The sequence below is a fragment of the Cinclus cinclus genome, chromosome 1 (assembly GCF_963662255.1).
Source record: "Cinclus cinclus chromosome 1, bCinCin1.1, whole genome shotgun sequence".
NCBI lineage: Eukaryota > Metazoa > Chordata > Aves > Passeriformes > Cinclidae > Cinclus > Cinclus cinclus.
The window spans coordinates 150,924,463-150,940,964 of record NC_085046.1 but is presented as its reverse complement, the minus strand read 5'-3'; the positions used below and the strand labels follow the sequence as shown (position 1 = coordinate 150,940,964).

The window sequence follows — 16,502 nt, the reverse complement described above, 5'->3', positions numbered from 1 at the left end:
ATACTTTTCCAGATCCTGCCCTGGAACCTTGGGGTCCCTTTTCCCACAGGGATGCTTTTCCTGCTCCATTTCTTCTCACCCACAACCACAAAGGCATTCTGGAAAAGAAAACAATTGTTCCGACCGATACCCACAGATTCTTTCCTACCTGGGATAACTTCCCCCCAACAAATAGCACTTGGCAGCTGTCCTTGCTGAGCTCCAGCAGGTGTCCATGACCACTCAGGTTTTCAGTGTTGACCCAGTGGATCCAACTCTTAGGCTACAGCACTGGGGACTTGCTGCAATATGGATTTTGGGACACTGACCACAATCCTCTGGGCCCAGCTCTTCAGACCTTTCTCAGGCTACCACACTGGGCACTGACACCACCTGTGCTTGCCTGGGTTGTTGAGGATTATGCAATGCTGTCCTCCAACAACCCAGGGCAACCTTCAAATCCTCATTCAGATAATCACAAGTGGCCTCAGCTCTTTGCACTCAGCCCCAGTAAAGATCCCAAAGGCCCCAGATACCAAAAGCTTAAAGACAAGAGGGCCACCAAGACACCTACAGAGCACAGTCAACAGGAAAGACCAAGTCTAGTGTCAGGCTTAGCCAGGTGGGATCAAGGTGGGAAGGCATGGAATGTGAGGGAAGGGGCAACAGCTGGTCACACAGTAAATCCCAGAGCGGCTTGTTTGGGCTGGGAGGGAACGGAGCCCATCTTCATAACACACCCACAAACCACAGCTCATCAGTGCCACTGGGTGACCTTGCAGATGACAGCTGCACCTCCTTGAAGTTTTGGTTGTTTATTCAGTCCGCCCTAACACTCACCTTCAGAGCAAACCCTCCCAAATGCCACTAACTCCCAAATACCAACAACTCATACTTAAAAGCTGCCCTCAAGGTCAGAAGGACAGGGCCTCAAGAGAAGGACATGGTATCATGGAATTCCACAAAGACACACCCACATCATGACAGAGAGGGAAAGGGGAGCACGCTGACCATAAGGTAGCAATTACTGGGTTTTGCTCACAGGAACACAATATTACAATTTACAGGATATAAATCATTATGAAACGTGATGGGCTGAATGCGGAATAAGGGAATTGACACCATGAACCAGCCTGGGAACAAAGGAATCGGGCCAGTTTGTTGTTTGTTATTGGATTTCTGAATGAGGTCAAGGAATACACTTTACATATAAGAGTCTGTTGAAATTAAAATTTGAGAAATCCAGCTAGACAATAAAAATGGAACAGGTTCAGCCTGAACAGCCTCTCATTTACCAGATCTTGTGATCCCATTCAAGACACAAGGCCAAGAGCTCTCTTTCAACCATCAGGAAGAGCTTCCAAGCACTGCAATCTTCCCAAGCTGTTACTTCAGAGCGACCTCCTCAGGACATCAGCAGCTCCCTCAGCATTCCTGGGTGCAATAAAATGACTGATGGACATCCAGGGGCACAGAACACAATCCAGGTCTTCACAAGGTACCCACAAACTACAGCACACAAGTGCCATGGAATGACGCGTGCCCTGGAATGATGACACTGCAAATTTCCAGGGCTCTGGTTGTTTATTCATTCCTTCCTGACACACATCTGACAATCAAATTCTTCCAAATACCAGCTCCCATGATAATTGATGCCAAGATTAGATGGACATGGCCTCAAGGGCAGGACAAGGAATTGCAGAATTGCATCACAAAGGAAAACACACCCCAACTCAAGCCTCATGCCTCACCAGGTAAGAGGCGCTGCCTCCAAAATTCCCCAAGGCCATGGGACAAGGCTGTCCCGCCTCTCCCAGACCAGCATAAAAAACCGGCCCAAAGCCTCTGTCCCTCACAAACTTCTCCGCACACCTTCTACGCCTGTTCCTGCCCACAAAAAGGTGAGCCTCAATCCCCTGACCCTCCTGCACCCCTGACCCCTCTCTTCCAGCATCCTCAGCTCCAGACTCAGCAGCCCTCATCCCTCCCCACAGTCCCAGAACAGCCTCCACTCTCCCTCACCCTCCTGCATCACCACTCCTCACACTCCTACAACCCAGCCCTCAACCCAGCCCTGCTTCATCCCCCTCTCTTCCAGGGACCCTCCACACCACACCTATGGCCTGCTACGACATCTGCCGTCCCTGCGGACCCACCCCACTGGCCAACAGCTGCAACGAGCCCTGTGCCCTGCAATGCCAGGATTCCCGTGTTATCATCGACCCTTCCCCTGTGCTGGTCACCCTGCCAGGACCCATCATGACCTCCTTCCCACAGAACACTGCTGTTGGATCCACCTCTTCAGCTGCTGTGGGCACTGAACTCAGTGTGCAGGGACAGCCCATCTCTGGTGGATTTGGTGGCTTTGGTGGTTTTGGTGGATTTGGTGGCTATGGCCTTGGCTATGGCCGTGGATTTGGCTATGGGCTGGGCTATGGCTATGGGCTGGGCGGTCTGGGCTGCTATGGCAGAAGGGGTGGCTACAACTGCTAAGAACCCTCAGCACCACTGCTGACATCAACCACTCACTCCCTGGAACATACTGCAGGCATTGAGGTCACCTCTCTGAGCCAAGGCTCTCCAACATGCTCAGCTCTTCCAGCTCCTTCTCTCAGGGCACCCAGCAAGGCAGTAGCCAAGGGACCAGCCTGGGCTGCCTGCAAACATGGCCCATCTGCCTCCTTGTCTTCTGCTCTGAACTCTGCATCCCCCCCTTTGGCTTGGTCCAATCCCGTCTGCTGCAAACCCCTTCTTCCAAATCAGAGATCACTGGGCACCTCTGCTAAGCTGCTGTCTTTGTCCATCAGGAAGGCCTTGATGCTCTGGCCAAACCTCCAAGCAATGCTACTCAGCTGATGGTCACCCTGCTCACAAACCAGCCACTTCCCTGCTTCACAACCCTGTTCCCTTCCACTGGTTGCTCCTGAGTTTTCACTGCTATTCCTCAATAAATTTTTTTTGCAATAAAACCTCACGTGGGTCATTCTTTCTTCTCCCAGGACTCTTCCAGTCACACTCAGTGCTAAGGCAAGTTCATGCAGGCAATTGGTGTGGGTGATAAAATGCACCAAGGCCTGTCTTAGGAAGAATTACTGAAGTTCCACTACCCTCAGCACTCTTTGGTCTTCCATTGCACCACACAAACCCTTCACTTGCTTGAAATCAGACCTGAATAAACTAGTGGAGGTTTGCCTGCCTCTCACACAAGCTCCTCATGGTTTCTGTGTTCACTTTTGGCTCCAGCCCTTCATGATCTCCCAGGCTTATCTCCAAGTCTGCTTGAGGAGGTTCTTGTCTTCCTTCTCATGAATGGCCCAACATGGAAGGTCATGAGTTGGGGATTCCTTGCCTTCCCCCTCATCTGCAGTGTCACGTACCGCTCTTGGGGCTGTATACATCTGACCTTGGTGGTGGCTTTTAAGTGCAAGTTTTAAAGAACATATTCTGGTATTTATGGCTCATGTCAGGGTGGGCTGATGACATGACCAAAGTTTTCAAGAAGTGGGGTGTAATCACTGAGGTCACCCCATGGTACTTCTGTGCCGTGGTTTGTAGGTGTATGGGGAAGAGTTTCCCCCACTCTCTGGCAGGCTGGTCTGCATTTTGCAGCTGTACCAAGTAGGAGGCGTTGTACCTTCAACCATGTTCCCTCCCTCCATCCTTTTCACCCAGCTGGCAATGGCTGACATTGGACCATCTTTTTCCCATTGGTTGTGCTTTGTGTGTGTCTCAGTGACCATCTTGCTTTTACTGTTTTCATATCCAGGGTTTTTTTGGTCATTTCTCATGCTAAGGTCTGAGGTCACTTCTCTGAGCAATTTCTGGTTGTCAGAAAGAAGATTTGGAGGTTGCCCTGGGTTGTTGGAGGACAGCATTGCATAATCCTTCACAACAACCTAAGCAAGCGCAGATTGTGTCAGTGCCCAATGTGGTAGCCTGAGAAAGGTCTGAAGAGCTGGGCCCAGAGGATTGTACTCAGTGTCCCAAGGCCCAGATGGCAGCAAGTCCCCAGTGCTGTAGCCTAAGAGTTGGATCCACTGGGCCAACACTGAAAACCTGAGTGGTCATGGACACCTGCTGGAGCTCAGCAAGGACAGCTGCCAAGTGCTATTTGTTGGGGGGAAGTTATCCCAGGTAGGAAAGAATCTGTGGGTATCGGTCGGAACAATTGTTTTCTTTTCCAGAATGCCTTTGTGGTTGTGAGTGAGAAAAAATGGAGCAGGAGGTGTCCCTGTATGGGAAAAGGGACCCCAAGTGCCCAGACAAGAAGTGGGGAAATTGTTGTGGTGAGGTAGAGGGAGGTGAAAGCTGTCTCCTGAAAGCTGTCTCCTGAAAGGTGGTGACGCACCATGTGAGGTTTTATGAGCAGTCCTGGGCTCTCCAGTGTGAAAATGAAGTCTAATGAATCCAAGTAATTTCTGGGCCAGCAATGTTCTAAAGGGGCTCGGGGAACTTCCCTAGAGGACAGGCTGAGAGAGCTGGGACTCCCTAGAGATCAGGATGGACAGGGGGGTGTCACCAGTGTGTGAAAAATCCCTGATGGTGAGGAATGAGGATAAGGGAGCCTGGCTGTTATCATCTGTGCACATGTGTAGGGCAAGATAGCAAGCACAAAAGAGGTGGAATTCCACGGACAAAGAAGACGAAAACATTTCATTGTGAGGGGGTGACACAGAGTGAAAGAAGTGGTAGAGTCTCAATCTTGGCAGGTCCAAATCTGAACTGTCCAAGGTGCTAGAAATTCTGCTCCTGCTGGCCTTGCTTGAGAGGGGCAGTTGAAGCACTTGCACTGCAGAGCTCCTGCCCAAGTGGCTGATGTTGTTTCTCTCTTTGCTGGAAGGCTTCAAGAGTCCTGGCCAGGAAGAAAGTTTGTCAGGCATGCACCAGCATGGTGGGACTTGTCCATTTTTGTGCCAAGGAGACAACTGTTGTGCCAAAGCCTTTGGCATAGCAGTAGCAGGGTGTGCTACATGTTTGGCAAAATGACCCCTACTGTGCTTCCTGAGCCAAAACACTTATTAGTGGTTTTGAGATGTAGGTAAAGAAAAGTGTTGCTGCCCTCTTCCAGGTATCCACAAAGACCTGTAGAGCTCTAGAATATGCTGGGTGAGGGTGCAAGACCATGGGAATACAACAAAATAAGGAGGCATCTCAGAACTGATGCAGGAAAACTTTATTGATGTGAAAAAATGAAAAGTCGGGAGAAAGAATTGGAAATAATCTGTGCTGAGGTGCGAATAGGATGACCATCAGCTGAGGTGATTTGCTTGCAGGAGCTGTTGCCAGAGCCCTGAGATGGTGGTTGGTGTCAGGAGTGGTGCTGAGGGTCCTTAGCAGTTGTAGCCACCCCTTCTGCCATAGCAGCCCAGGCCTCCCAGCCCATAGCCAAATCCACGGCCATAGCCCAGCCCATAGCCAAATCCACCAAATCCACCAAAACCACCAAATCCACCAGAGATGGGCTGTCCCTGCACACTGAGTTCAGTGCCCACGGCAGCCGAGGAGGTGGATCCAACAGCGGTGTTCTGGGGGAAGGAGGTCATGATGGGGCCTGGCAGGGTCACCAGCACAGGGGAAGGGTTGATGATGACGCGGGAGTCCTGGCATTGCAGGGCACAGGGCTCGTTGCAGCTGTTGGCCAGCGGGGTGGGTCCGCAGGGACGGCAGATGTCGTAGCAGGCCATAGGTGTGGTGTGGAGGGTCCCTGGAAGAGAGGGGTGTGAAGCAGGGCAGGGCTGAGGGGATTTGAGGGGTGGTGATGCAGGAGGGTGAGGGAGAGTGGAGGCTGTTGTGGGACTGTGGGGAGTGGTGAGGGCTGCTGAGGTTGGGGCTGAGGATGCTGGAAGAGAGGGGTCTGGGGTGCAGGAGGGTCAGGGGTTTGAATCTCACCTTGTTGCAGGCAGGAACAGGAGAAGATGTGAAGAGAAGTTTGTGAGGGACAGAGGCTCTGGGCCGGCTTTTATGCTGGTCCTGGATGGGCGGGACAGCCTTGTGCCATGGCCTTGGGGCATTTTGGAGGCAGCGTCTCTTGCCTGGCCCAGACTGGCGAGTCATGAGGTGGGGAGTGTTTTTATTTATTCATTTCTTGAATTTCATATCCTGCTCTTGAGGCTGTGTCCATCTGACCTTGAAGGCAGCTTTAGAGTGAGAGCTGTTATTTGGGAGGATGTGATTGTTCAGTGTTTGTCAGGGAGGAATGAATAAACAACCAGAGCCTTGGAAATTTGCAGTGTCATCAGTGAGGTTATTTTGTGGCAGTCATGTGCTGTGGTTTGTGGGTTCCTTCTGTCGAATGGGACTGTTTTCTGTGCTGCTGGATGTTCATCAGTCATTGTATTACACCCAGGAATGCTGAGAGAGCTGCTGATATCCTGGGGAGGTCACTCTGCAATAACGTGGAAAGGTCCCAGTGCTTGGATGCTTTCTGCTGGCTGAAATAAAGCTCATGGCCCTTGTGTCTTCAATGGGATCAAGGGAGATTATCTGGCAAAGCAGAGGCTGTTCAGGCTGAACTTGTTCCATTTTTCAGGCCTATTTAGCTTTCTGTAATCTACACGACAACATATACTGTCATTTACAGCATATTCCTTGACCTCATTCATGAATCTTATAAACAAACAACAAGCCTATGTTTGCCCAGGCTGGTCTGTGACGTCAATTCTCTTATTCCCCATTCAAGCCACAGGGTTTCATAATATAACCTCTAAGTCTTAATATTTTGTTAGCAAAAGCTAGTTGTTACTAATAGATGATCAGTGAGCTCCTTCTCCCTCCCATGTCATGATGCTGGCATTCCTTTGTGGAATTCTACCATTCCATGCCATTTTCTTGAAGGTCTTGTCCCCCTGACTTTGATGGCAATATTTAAATGCAAGTACTGGAGGTTAAAGGAAGGTGTTGATGGCCTTGTCAGGGCAAGCAGAAGGCATGACCAAATCTTTGGAGGGGTTAGGTGTCATCAGTGAGGTCACCCCAGGGCACTCGTGCTCTCTGGTTTGTAGTGCATTGTGAAGATGGGCCCCAAATCATCACGTCTCTGTCAGGCTGTTCTGGGCCTTGCAGGAATGCTGCTTGTGAGGGTCTGCTCCTTTCATCTCATTGTTGCCATCCCCACCATGTTGCCATCTCTCCAGGTGTTTTTATAAACCAGACCTTTCCCATTGCAGATGGGAAAGCAATCCCTGCAATATAGGGAGCCTTCCTATGCTACCCTAAGTCTTGTGTTGGTTCGTCCCTAGGGCTCATCTCATCTGGGCCCAGTAAGGTCACACTGTGGGGTCAGAGTGCTGGGCTCAGGCTGACACAGAAAGAAAAAGTGGCAAAGGATAAGTAGAACAAGATATGTGAAGAGTACAATTCCTCATGCATTGATTAATCCACCCTTTGGCCATGCACCCTTTGCTGCAAAAACTGCCAGCAATTACCAGGACAGGATTAGGATAAGAAATACAAGTGGGCTGAGGGCAGTGTCCATTCTTTCGCCCACCACTGATGGGACTTCACGGTGGAACAAAGACATGGACATGGTTGATCAAGAGCAACTCAGGGAGACCATGACACTGACAGGACCGGAGCATCCATAAAAGGACAAGGAACAAGGGACCAGGAATTTTGGTCAGACATGAGACAAGAAAGCAAATGGGATATATGTTTTATGTGCCATGGCAAGAGCTCAATGTTGACTTTCCAGTTCTCAAAAACTATAATTGAATCTTCTATGTGTCCTGACACATCACACCACCAGCATGACATTGGCCACCGATTCTCCCAACCAGGAGGTTCTACCAAGGTCACATGAACACAGCCTCAAGAAAAGGACATGGAATTGCAGAGCTGAAGGAAGGAAAACCTTCCACACACAGTGACTCACCAGGCTGGGCCAGGCAAGTGATGCTGCCTAAAAAATGCCCCAAGGCCATGGGACAAGGCTGTCCCACCCATCCAGGACCAGCATAAAAGCCGGCCCAGAGCCTCTCTCCCTCACACACTTGTCCTCACATCTTCTCCTCCTGCTCCAGCTGACAACAAGGTGAGCCTCAATCCCCTGACCCTCATGCCCCTCCAGCCCTGGCGCCTTTCTTCCAGCTTGCTCAGCCCCAGCCTCAGCAGCCCTCACCACTCCCCACAGCCCCACAACAGCCTCCACACTCCCTCACCCTCCTGCATCACCACCCCTCGCAACCCCACAGCCCTGCCCTGCCTCATCCCCCTCTCTTCCAGGGACCCTCCACACCACACCCATGGCCTGCTACGACATCTGCCGTCCCTGTGGACCCACCCCGCTGGCCAACAGCTGCAACGAGCCCTGTGCCCTGCAATGCCAGGATTCCCGCGTCATCATCAACCCTTCCCCCGTGCTGGTGACCCTTCCAGGACCCATCATGACCTCCTTCCCCCAGAACACCGCTGTTGGATCCACCTCCTCGGCTGCCGTGGGCACTGAACTCAGTGTGCAGGGACAGCCCATCTCTGGTGGATTTGGTGGTTTTGGTGGTTTTGGTGGCTTTGGCTATGGTCTGGGCTATGGCAGTGGATTTGGCTACGGGCTGGGCGGTGGCTATGGGCTGGGAGGCCTGGGCTGCTATGGCAGAAGGGGTGGCTACAACTGCTAAGGACCCTCAGCACCACTCCTGACACCAACCACCCACTCCCTGTAACACACCCCACGCACTCAGGATGCCTCTTTGGGCCAAGGCTCTCAATCACGCTCAGCACTTCCAGCTCCTGCTCTCAGGGCACCAAGCAAGGCAGTAGCCAAGGGGCTGCCTTCAAACATGGCCCATCTGCCTCCTCCTCTTCTCCTGCTCAATGCTCCTCCTCCTTTCAGCTGTGTCCAGCTCCCTCTGCTGCAAGCCTCCCAATCCAGGGGCCACTGTGCACCTATGCTGGGCTGTTGTCACTGTGGGGCAGGAAGGCCTTGATGCTCTGGCCAAACCTACTACAATCAAAGGACCTTGGCTGATGGTCACCCTGATTGTACCTCAGCCCAATTTCCTTCCACTTCCTGCTCCTGCTTTTCCACTGTTTTGTCTCAATAAATTTTTTCTTGCATCAGCATTTCAGATATCTGTTTTCTGAATGTACTCCTGATAAAATGGGTGGGAAATGTCTTTCCCTATAACTGCACCACAGAAGAGTGGGAATCCAGAGTCCAGGTGTCTTCAGGAGAAGTTTAGGTTGGACATTAACGAAGCTTTCTTCATGGAGTGGGTGGTCATTCCTGTCACAGACTGCACAGCATAGTGGTGGAGTCATCAACTCTGCAGGGATTTAATATCCCTGTAGATGTGTCACTTGGGCACCTGAGTTAGTGGTGGCCTTGGTAGTCCAGAGGGAATAATTAGAGTTTTATTTTATTTCAATTTACATGTTTTGCAACAAGAATGTTTCTATGATGTGATAATTTAGTGGTGGATTTTGTAGTCCTGTATTAACAGTGGTACTCAGTGTCAAGAGGCTTTTCCAGATGAACGGATTCCATGGGTTTTTGTGGCACCTGTGCAAAGGAGCAGAGGCCAAAAGGCAGTGGCAGCAGAGGGAGGGGTGAGCTTTGGGGTCTTGAGCTGTGCCAAGTGCTGATGAATGAGGCCACTTCTCTTGGAGGATTTCCCTTGAGGAAATGGTGTTTGAGCTGTGTGTCTGCTCTGTGCCAGTGACTCAGCCTGGGCATGAGGAGAGAGCTATGGCTGCTGTTGGACACAACCCTTTTGTGAAGCCTTTGAGACTCCTTCCCATTCCACACTCCCAGAGCATCTGAATAAGTCTGGGCTCCCTGAGAGTGCAGTGAGTGGCCTGAGAGTGGCTGTGGCCCAGAGGCTGGGGATCAGTGGCCCAAAAATCAAATTGAAGCAAGTCTCAAGGGAAATAGGTCAAGAGTTGTTTCCATTAAGCCAACCCTTTTCAACATTCTCAACAATGACATGTGCAGTGGGTCTGTTGTCCCCTCAGCAAATTGGCAGCTGATGGAGTGTCTGAGGCACCACTTGGTTGTGCCACCAGTCAGAGAGACCTGGAGACTGAAGGTTTTAGGAATCTCCTGAAGTTCAAGCTAGGGAAACACGAAGTTCTGCCTCTGTGCAAGAACAGCAGTGGGCCCCAGGTCATGCTGGGGCCTGAGAGGCTGGAAAGGAGCTTTGCTGAGCAGGACTCTGAGGTGCTAGTGGAGAACAAAGGGACCACAAAATCTCAATACTTTCTTTCCTGGAAAAGCCATACCAATATCCAAGATATAATTCAGGCAATTCTTAAAATGAAGTCAGGAGAAGTGGCCTTTCTCTCTTTAGAATACTGGTGGGGGCCCACGTGGGGTGGTGTGGGCACTTCTGGGCTGTCCAGGGAAAGAAGCAAAAGGGCTTAGTGAAACAAGACCAGGTCAGGTCAACCAAGGTACTGAAAGGACAGGAGAATCTTTCCTAGAGGGCAGAGAGAGCTGGGACTCCCAGGAGACAAGGCTGGACAGAAGAGTGTCATCAGTGTCCTCAGATCCCTGATGGCAGGGAATACAGTGGAGGGAGCCCAGCTGTTCTCAGCAGCACACACACGTGAAGGAAAAGGGAGAAGGGCAGAAGAGAAAACAGTTGGAATTCCGTAGGCAAAGAGGGCAAGAATTTTTCTGTTCGAGAGTGGTCACAGAGTGGAAAAAACAGATGGGAGAATTAAAACTGAGCTGGCCATGGTGCTGGAAATGCTGCCCTTCCTGTCTTTGCTCGAACAGAGGGAAATTAAGCACTTGCATTCCAGAGTTCGTGCACAGCTGGATGATGTTGTTCCTTCTGTTTGCTGGGTGGATTCAAGAGTCCTGGTGGGGAAGAGATTTTGTCAAGTGTGTGCTGGCACAGAGAGACTCTGCCAGAGCCATAAGCAAGAGAGCATGGGTGTGTCAAAATCTTTGAGGCAGTGGGTTCTAGGTTTGTGTCATGTTCTGGAAGGTGTGCCCTCATCCCATGCTTCCAGTGCCTGTCTTCCATGTCAATGTTGGTGACATGTTTGCTAAGATAGGTATTCTTCTTTTCCAGCCACACCAATGGCCGATCTGGCATTTTGTGGGGTGAGGATGTGAAACCACTGGAATTCAAAAAGGCAGAGGAAGCATCGCAGGCTTTGATGAAGAACAACTTTATTGAGGCAAAAGAATGAAGAGACAAGAGAATAAAGTAGAAGGGATCTGGTGTGAGGTGCAAACAGGGTGGCCATCAACTGAGCAGCTTTGCTTGCAGGAGCTGTTCCCAGAGCAGTGAGCTGCTGGTATCAGGGCCAAGGCCCCTTAGCAGTTGTAGCCACCCCTTCTGCCATAGCAGCCCAGGCCTCCCAGCCCATAACCAAATCCACGGCCATAGCCCAGCCCGTAGCCAAATCCACCAAAACCACCAAATCCACCAAATCCACCAGAGATGGGCTGTCCCTGCACACTGAGTTCAGTGCCCACGGCAGCCGAGGAGGTGGATCCAACAGCGGTGTTCTGGGGGAAGGAGGTCATGATGGGTCCTGGAAGGGTCACCAGCACAGGGGAAGGGTTGATGATGACGCGGGAGTCCTGGCATTGCAGGGCGCAGGGCTCGTTGCAGCTGTTGGCCAGCGGGGTGGGTCCACAGGGACGGCAGATGTCGTAGCAGGCCATAGGTGTGGTGTGGAGGGTCCCTGGAAGAGAGGGGGGTTTGAGGCAGGGCTGGGTTGAGGGCTGGGTTGTAGGATGTGAGGAGCGGTGATGCAGGAGGGTGAGGGTATGTGGAGGTTGTTGTGGGGATGTGGGGAGGGATGAGGGCTGCTAAGACTGGGGCTGAGGATGCTGGAAGAGAGGAGTTGGATGTGCAGGAGCAGGAGGGTCAGGGGATTGAGGCTCACCTTGTTGTCAGCTGGAGCAGGAGGAGAAGGTGTGAGGTGAAGTGTGTGAGGGAGAGAGGCTCTGGGCTGGCTTTTATGCTGGTCCTGGATGGGCGGGACAGCCTTGTCCCATGGCCTTGGTGCTGAGTCATGAGGTGGGGAGTGTTTTTCTTCATGCAATTCTGCAGTTCCATGCCCTTCTCTTGATGTTGTGTCCATCTGACGTTGGCGGCAGCTTTAATAATTTGGTATTTGGGTGGATTTGATTGTTCAGTGTGTGTGTCACAGTGAAATGAATAAACACCCAGAGCGTTGGAGATTTGCAATGTCTTCAGTGAGTTCATTTTGTGGCACTCATATGTTGTGGTTTGCGGGTGTCCTGTGAAGACTGGGACTCTTTTCTGTGCCACTGGATATCCATCAGTCATTGTGTTGCATTCAGGAATGCTGAGGGAGCTTCTGCTATTGTCCTGGGGAGGTCACTCTGCAATAACTTGGTGAGATCCTGGTGCCTGGGAGCACCTCCTGATGTATGAAAAAGATCTCATGGCCTTGTGTCTTTAAAATGAGAGACTATTCAGGATGAACTTTTCCCAGTGTTAAGGCCCATTTGGATTTCTCAAATTTACATAACAATATACTCTGCCATTTAAAATGTGTTTCTTGACATTGTTAAGAAATCCAATAAAGTAACAACAAATTGGGCTTGATCCTTTTTATCCAGGCTGCCTGTGACATCAATTAACTAATCCACATTCAATCCACAAGTTTCAGAACTTATAACCTGCAATTGTTAACATTTTGTTCCTGTAAGCAAATTACCAATAATTACTCAAGGACAATCCGTGAGCTACACTTGTTTTCCTGACAAGGTGGCTGCAGCTCTCTGTGGAATTGTGCAATTCCATATCCTGCTCTTGAGGCCCTGTCTATCTGTGATGGCAATTTTTAATTGTGAGTACTAAGAGATCAAAATTTTCTGTTAGTGTTTCATGTCAGGGAGGGCTGAAGACAGGACCCAATCTTTGGAGACATGGGGTGTCATCACTGTGGTCACCCCATGGCTCTCCTGTGCCATCTGTGGGTGCCTTCTGAAAAATTACCCCAGTTTCTCACAGTTCTGATCAGTTGGTCTAGGGTGTGCAGCTTTGCCAATGAGGAGGGGTTGCACCTTCTATTTCCTTCTGTCCCTCCATGTATTTTTGCCAGTTGGCAAAACCTGACATCAGACCTCACCTTTTAGTTTGGACATGCTCAGTGGGTGCTTGGGTGACACTAAACTCAAAGGTTTTGATATTTTGTGTCTTTGCTTGGCCTGAGTGCAAAGAGGTGAGGTCACTTGTGATTGTCTGAATGAGGATTTGGAGGTTACCCAGGGTTCTTGGAGGTGAGTATTGCCTGATCCTCAACAACCCAGGCAAGTTCTGGTTGCGTCAGTGCCCAGCGTAGTGGACTGAGAAGGATCTAAAAAAGTGGACCCAGAGGCTTGTGGTCATTGTCCCAAAATCCAGATGGCAGCAAGTGCTGTAGCCCAGGAGTTGGATCAAGTCCCCCATTGGATCCACTGGGGCAGCACTGAAAACCTGACAGGTTCTGGACATTTGCTGGACTTCAGCAAGGGCAGCTGCCAAGTGCTTTTTCTTGGGAGGAATCATTCCAAGGCGTCACTTGGAACAATTTTTTTTCTCTGAAAAGGCCTTTGTGGTTCTAGGTTAGAAAGAATAGGGCAGGAGGTGTTCCTATATCATTGTGGGAAAAGGGACCCCAAGTCTTTAGGTCCAGACTGGGGAGAAGTGTTGTGATGAGTCAGGGGGAGGTGACTCTTGGTGTCTTCTGAGAACTGGTGATGTCCCATGTGAGGTGTTGTGGGCAGTTCTGGGCTCCCCAGCGTGAAAATGAAGTCAATTTAGTGAACCACAACCAGTTCAGAACCACCAAGAATCCAGAAGGGTTGGTGAATTATTCCTGGATGAGAAACTGAGAGAGCTGGGACTCCCTGGGTATGAGGGTGGACAGGAGGGTGTAATCAGTGTGTCCAAATCTCTGATGGCAGAAGATGAAGTCGAGCGAGCCCCACTGTTCTCAGCAGTGCACACATGCAGGACAAGAGGGCAATAGCAAAAGGGGAAACAAATGGAATGCAATTGCTAAAGACCACAAGAATCTTTCATAGTAGGGGCAGCCACAGTGGAAGTGTTGGAGTGTCTGTCCTGGGAGAAATGACACTGAACTGTCCATTGTGCTGGAAGTTCTGCTCCCGTTTATCTTGCTTGAGTAGAGGACTCAAAGCACTTACACTCCATATTTCCTGCCAAGTGGATGATTTTGTGACTTTGTTTGCTGGGAGGGTTCAAGAGTCCTGGTGAGAAGGGAGTTTGTCAAGTGTGCACTTACATGGAAATATTTTAGCAGTGCTGTACCCTGAAGAGCATTAATGATTCCAAGGCTTTGGTGTATAAGGTGATGGGTTTGTGTCATGTTCTGGAAGGTGTGCCCTCCTGTGCTTCCTATGCTTTTATAAGTTGTTTCAACATATTTGCGAAGAAAGCTGCTGTTGCACAAACCCCAATGACCTGTTGAGGCACATAATGTGCTTGGTAAGGATGTGAGACTGATGAAACTAGAGAATAATAGGAGGCGTCTCAGTTTTTGGTGCAGGCAAACTTTATTGAAACACAAAAATGAAGAGACAGGAGGAAGAAGAAGAAGGGATCCCATGTAAGGTGAAAGTAGGACAGGCACCAGCAAAGGAGCTTTGCTTGTGGGAGCTGTTGCCAGAGGTGTGAGCTGGTGGAGGAGGGGTGCTGAGGGTCCTCAGCAGTTGTAGCCACCCCTTCTGCCATAGCAGCCCAGACCATAGCCAAATCCACGGCCATAGCCAAAGCCACCAAATCCACCAAATCCACCAGAGATGGGCTGTCCCTGCACACTGAGTTCAGTGCCCACGGCAGCCGAGGAGGTGGATCCAACAGCGGTGTTCTGGGGGAAGGAGGTCATGATGGGTCCTGGAAGGGTCACCAGCACAGGGGAAGGGTTGATGATGACGCGGGAGTCCTGGCATTGCAGGGCACAGGGCTCGTTGCAGCTGTTGGCCAGCGGGGTGGGTCCGCAGGGACGGCAGATGTTGTAGCAGGCCATGGGTGTGGTGTGGAGGGTCCCTGGAAGAGAGGGGTGTGAGGCAGGGCAGGACTGTGGGGGTTTGAGGGATGATGATGCAGGAGGGTGAAGGAGTGTGGAGGTTGTTGTGGGGCTGTGGGGAGTGGTGAGGGCTGCTGAGGCTGGGGCTGAGCAAGCTGGAAGAAAGGCGCCAGGGCTGGAGGGGCATGAGGGTCAGGGGATTGAGGCTCACCTTGTTGTCAGCTGGAGCAGATGGAGAAGGCGTGAGGAGAAGTGTGTGAGGGTGAGAGGCTCTGGGCTGGCTTTTATGCTGGTCCTGGATGGGTGGGACAGCCTTGTCCCATGGCCTTGGGGCATTTTTTAGGCAGCAGCTCTTGGCTGGCACAAGCTGGAGAGTCATGAGTTGTGGGAGTGCTTTCCTTCCTGCAATTCTGCAATTCCTTGCTCTTCCCTTGAGGCAGTGTCCATCTGACCTTGGCAGAACATCTAAATTGGAAGAAGTGGTGACCATTATCTTGTTGTTTATGGCTGTGTCAGCACATGTAGAATACTCAGCTGAACCTCAGGGTAATTTGGGTGCTCTCAGTGAGATCATACCATGGCATACTGACAGCATTTTCCATTTGCATTCTTGTCTCCTGCCTGAAAGAACTCCCAGTTTTCTCAGCCTGTTCTCATTGTGAGGATACCCCAATCCTGTCAATGTCCCTGCACTGCTTGCAGTCAACCATGTCCACATCCTTGTTCCACCAGTGAGCCCTACTAGTGGTGGGGACAAGGACAGTCTACTCCTTCAGCCTTCCTAAATCTCAGGCACACAGGTTTCAAGGGTGGGGAATGCTCCACATATGTGTTGTTCTTACCCTACACCATTTTTCCTTTCCCTGGGTCAGTCACAGTTCAGCTCTGTGACCCCACAGCGTGATCTTGCTGGGCCCAGTCTAGATGAGTGCTAGAGATTAATCAACTCAAGACTTTGGGGATCATGGGAGGCCTTTGTAAATCACAGGGATGACTTTCCTATCTCCAGCAGGAAAGTCTAGGAGTATAGGTTCTGAATGTTGGCAACATGGTGGGGATGGAGAGAACATAATGGAAAGGCCAGATCCTCACAAGTACTGCTCCTGCAAAGCCAGACAATCCTGACAGAGCTGTGATGGTTTGCAGCCCCAGTTCACAATGCACCCAAAAAACAGGACACATCAGTGCCATGGGGTGACCTCACTGATGACACCCCATCTCTCCAAGGCTTTGGACAAGTCTTCAGCCCTCCATGACACATGCCAAGACCAGCCCTTAACCTCTATGACACTTAAAATCTGCCACAAAGGTCAGATGGACATTGCCCCAAAAGAAGGACATGGAGCTGCAGAATTCCACAAAGGAAAGCCAACAACATGATAGAGGAGGGAAGGGGACTGCGCTGACAAACCATTAGCAATTACTATATTTTTCTAGTAGGAACAAATTCTTAGGACTAAAAGGATATGAGATATGAAACCGTATGACTTGAATGCATAATAAAGGCATGGACATCACAGACCAGCCTGGGAAAAAAAATGGATAAAGCAGGGTTAGGTCTTCGT

The 16,502-nt window shown here is 50.6% G+C and overlaps 3 protein-coding genes and 2 pseudogenes across 3 annotated transcripts; 2 read left to right on the top strand and 3 right to left on the bottom strand.

The window, feature by feature from the left end:
- The first annotated feature begins 2,076 nt into the window (after window positions 1-2,076).
- Window positions 2,077-2,472, top strand: LOC134051246 (feather beta keratin-like). Its single transcript, XM_062504901.1, has one exon. The coding sequence runs from the start codon at window positions 2,098-2,100 to the stop codon at window positions 2,470-2,472; it is 375 nt and encodes a 124-aa protein (XP_062360885.1). The 5' UTR covers window positions 2,077-2,097.
- A 2,837-nt stretch (window positions 2,473-5,309) lies between these two features.
- LOC134051233 (feather beta keratin-like) lies at window positions 5,310-5,990 on the bottom strand (annotated as a pseudogene).
- Window positions 5,991-7,883: 1,893 nt separating this feature from the next.
- LOC134051227 (feather beta keratin-like) lies at window positions 7,884-8,591 on the top strand. Its single transcript, XM_062504864.1, has 2 exons — window positions 7,884-8,004; window positions 8,197-8,591. The coding sequence occupies exons 1-2, from the start codon at window positions 7,884-7,886 to the stop codon at window positions 8,589-8,591; spliced, it is 516 nt and encodes a 171-aa protein (XP_062360848.1).
- A 2,651-nt stretch (window positions 8,592-11,242) lies between these two features.
- On the bottom strand, window positions 11,243-11,993 carry LOC134058010 (feather keratin B-4-like; annotated as a pseudogene).
- A 2,620-nt stretch (window positions 11,994-14,613) lies between these two features.
- LOC134058003 (feather keratin B-4-like) lies at window positions 14,614-15,427 on the bottom strand. The gene is made up of 3 exons (XM_062515057.1): window positions 15,390-15,427; window positions 15,164-15,232; window positions 14,614-14,971 (listed from the first exon to the last, which is right to left on the bottom strand). Exons 1-3 carry the CDS (start codon window positions 15,425-15,427, stop codon window positions 14,614-14,616), a joined length of 465 nt encoding a protein of 154 aa, XP_062371041.1.
- Window positions 15,428-16,502: the final 1,075 nt, after the last annotated feature.

What these genes read in the sequence shown, in the direction of transcription:
- LOC134051227 (XM_062504864.1), top strand. Translation starts at nt 7,884, where the DNA reads ATGCCCCAAGGCCATGGGACAAGGCTGTCCCACCCATCCAGGACCAGC. An exon ending in CCTCCTGCTCCAGCTGACAA is followed by an intron (nt 8,005 to 8,196) that starts CAAGGTGAGCCT and finishes CCCCCTCTCTTC; the next exon opens with CAGGGACCCTCCACACCACA.
- LOC134051246 (XM_062504901.1), top strand. Translation starts at nt 2,098, where the DNA reads ATGGCCTGCTACGACATCTGCCGTCCCTGCGGACCCACCCCACTGGCC.
- LOC134058003 (XM_062515057.1), bottom strand. Translation starts at nt 15,427, where the DNA reads ATGGTCACCACTTCTTCCAATTTAGATGTTCTGCCAAG. An exon ending in AATTTAGATGTTCTGCCAAG is followed by an intron (nt 15,233 to 15,389) that starts GTCAGATGGACA and finishes CCACCCATCCAG; the next exon opens with GACCAGCATAAAAGCCAGCC. An exon ending in TCACGCCTTCTCCATCTGCT is followed by an intron (nt 14,972 to 15,163) that starts CCAGCTGACAAC and finishes CCCTGCCTCACA; the next exon opens with CCCCTCTCTTCCAGGGACCC.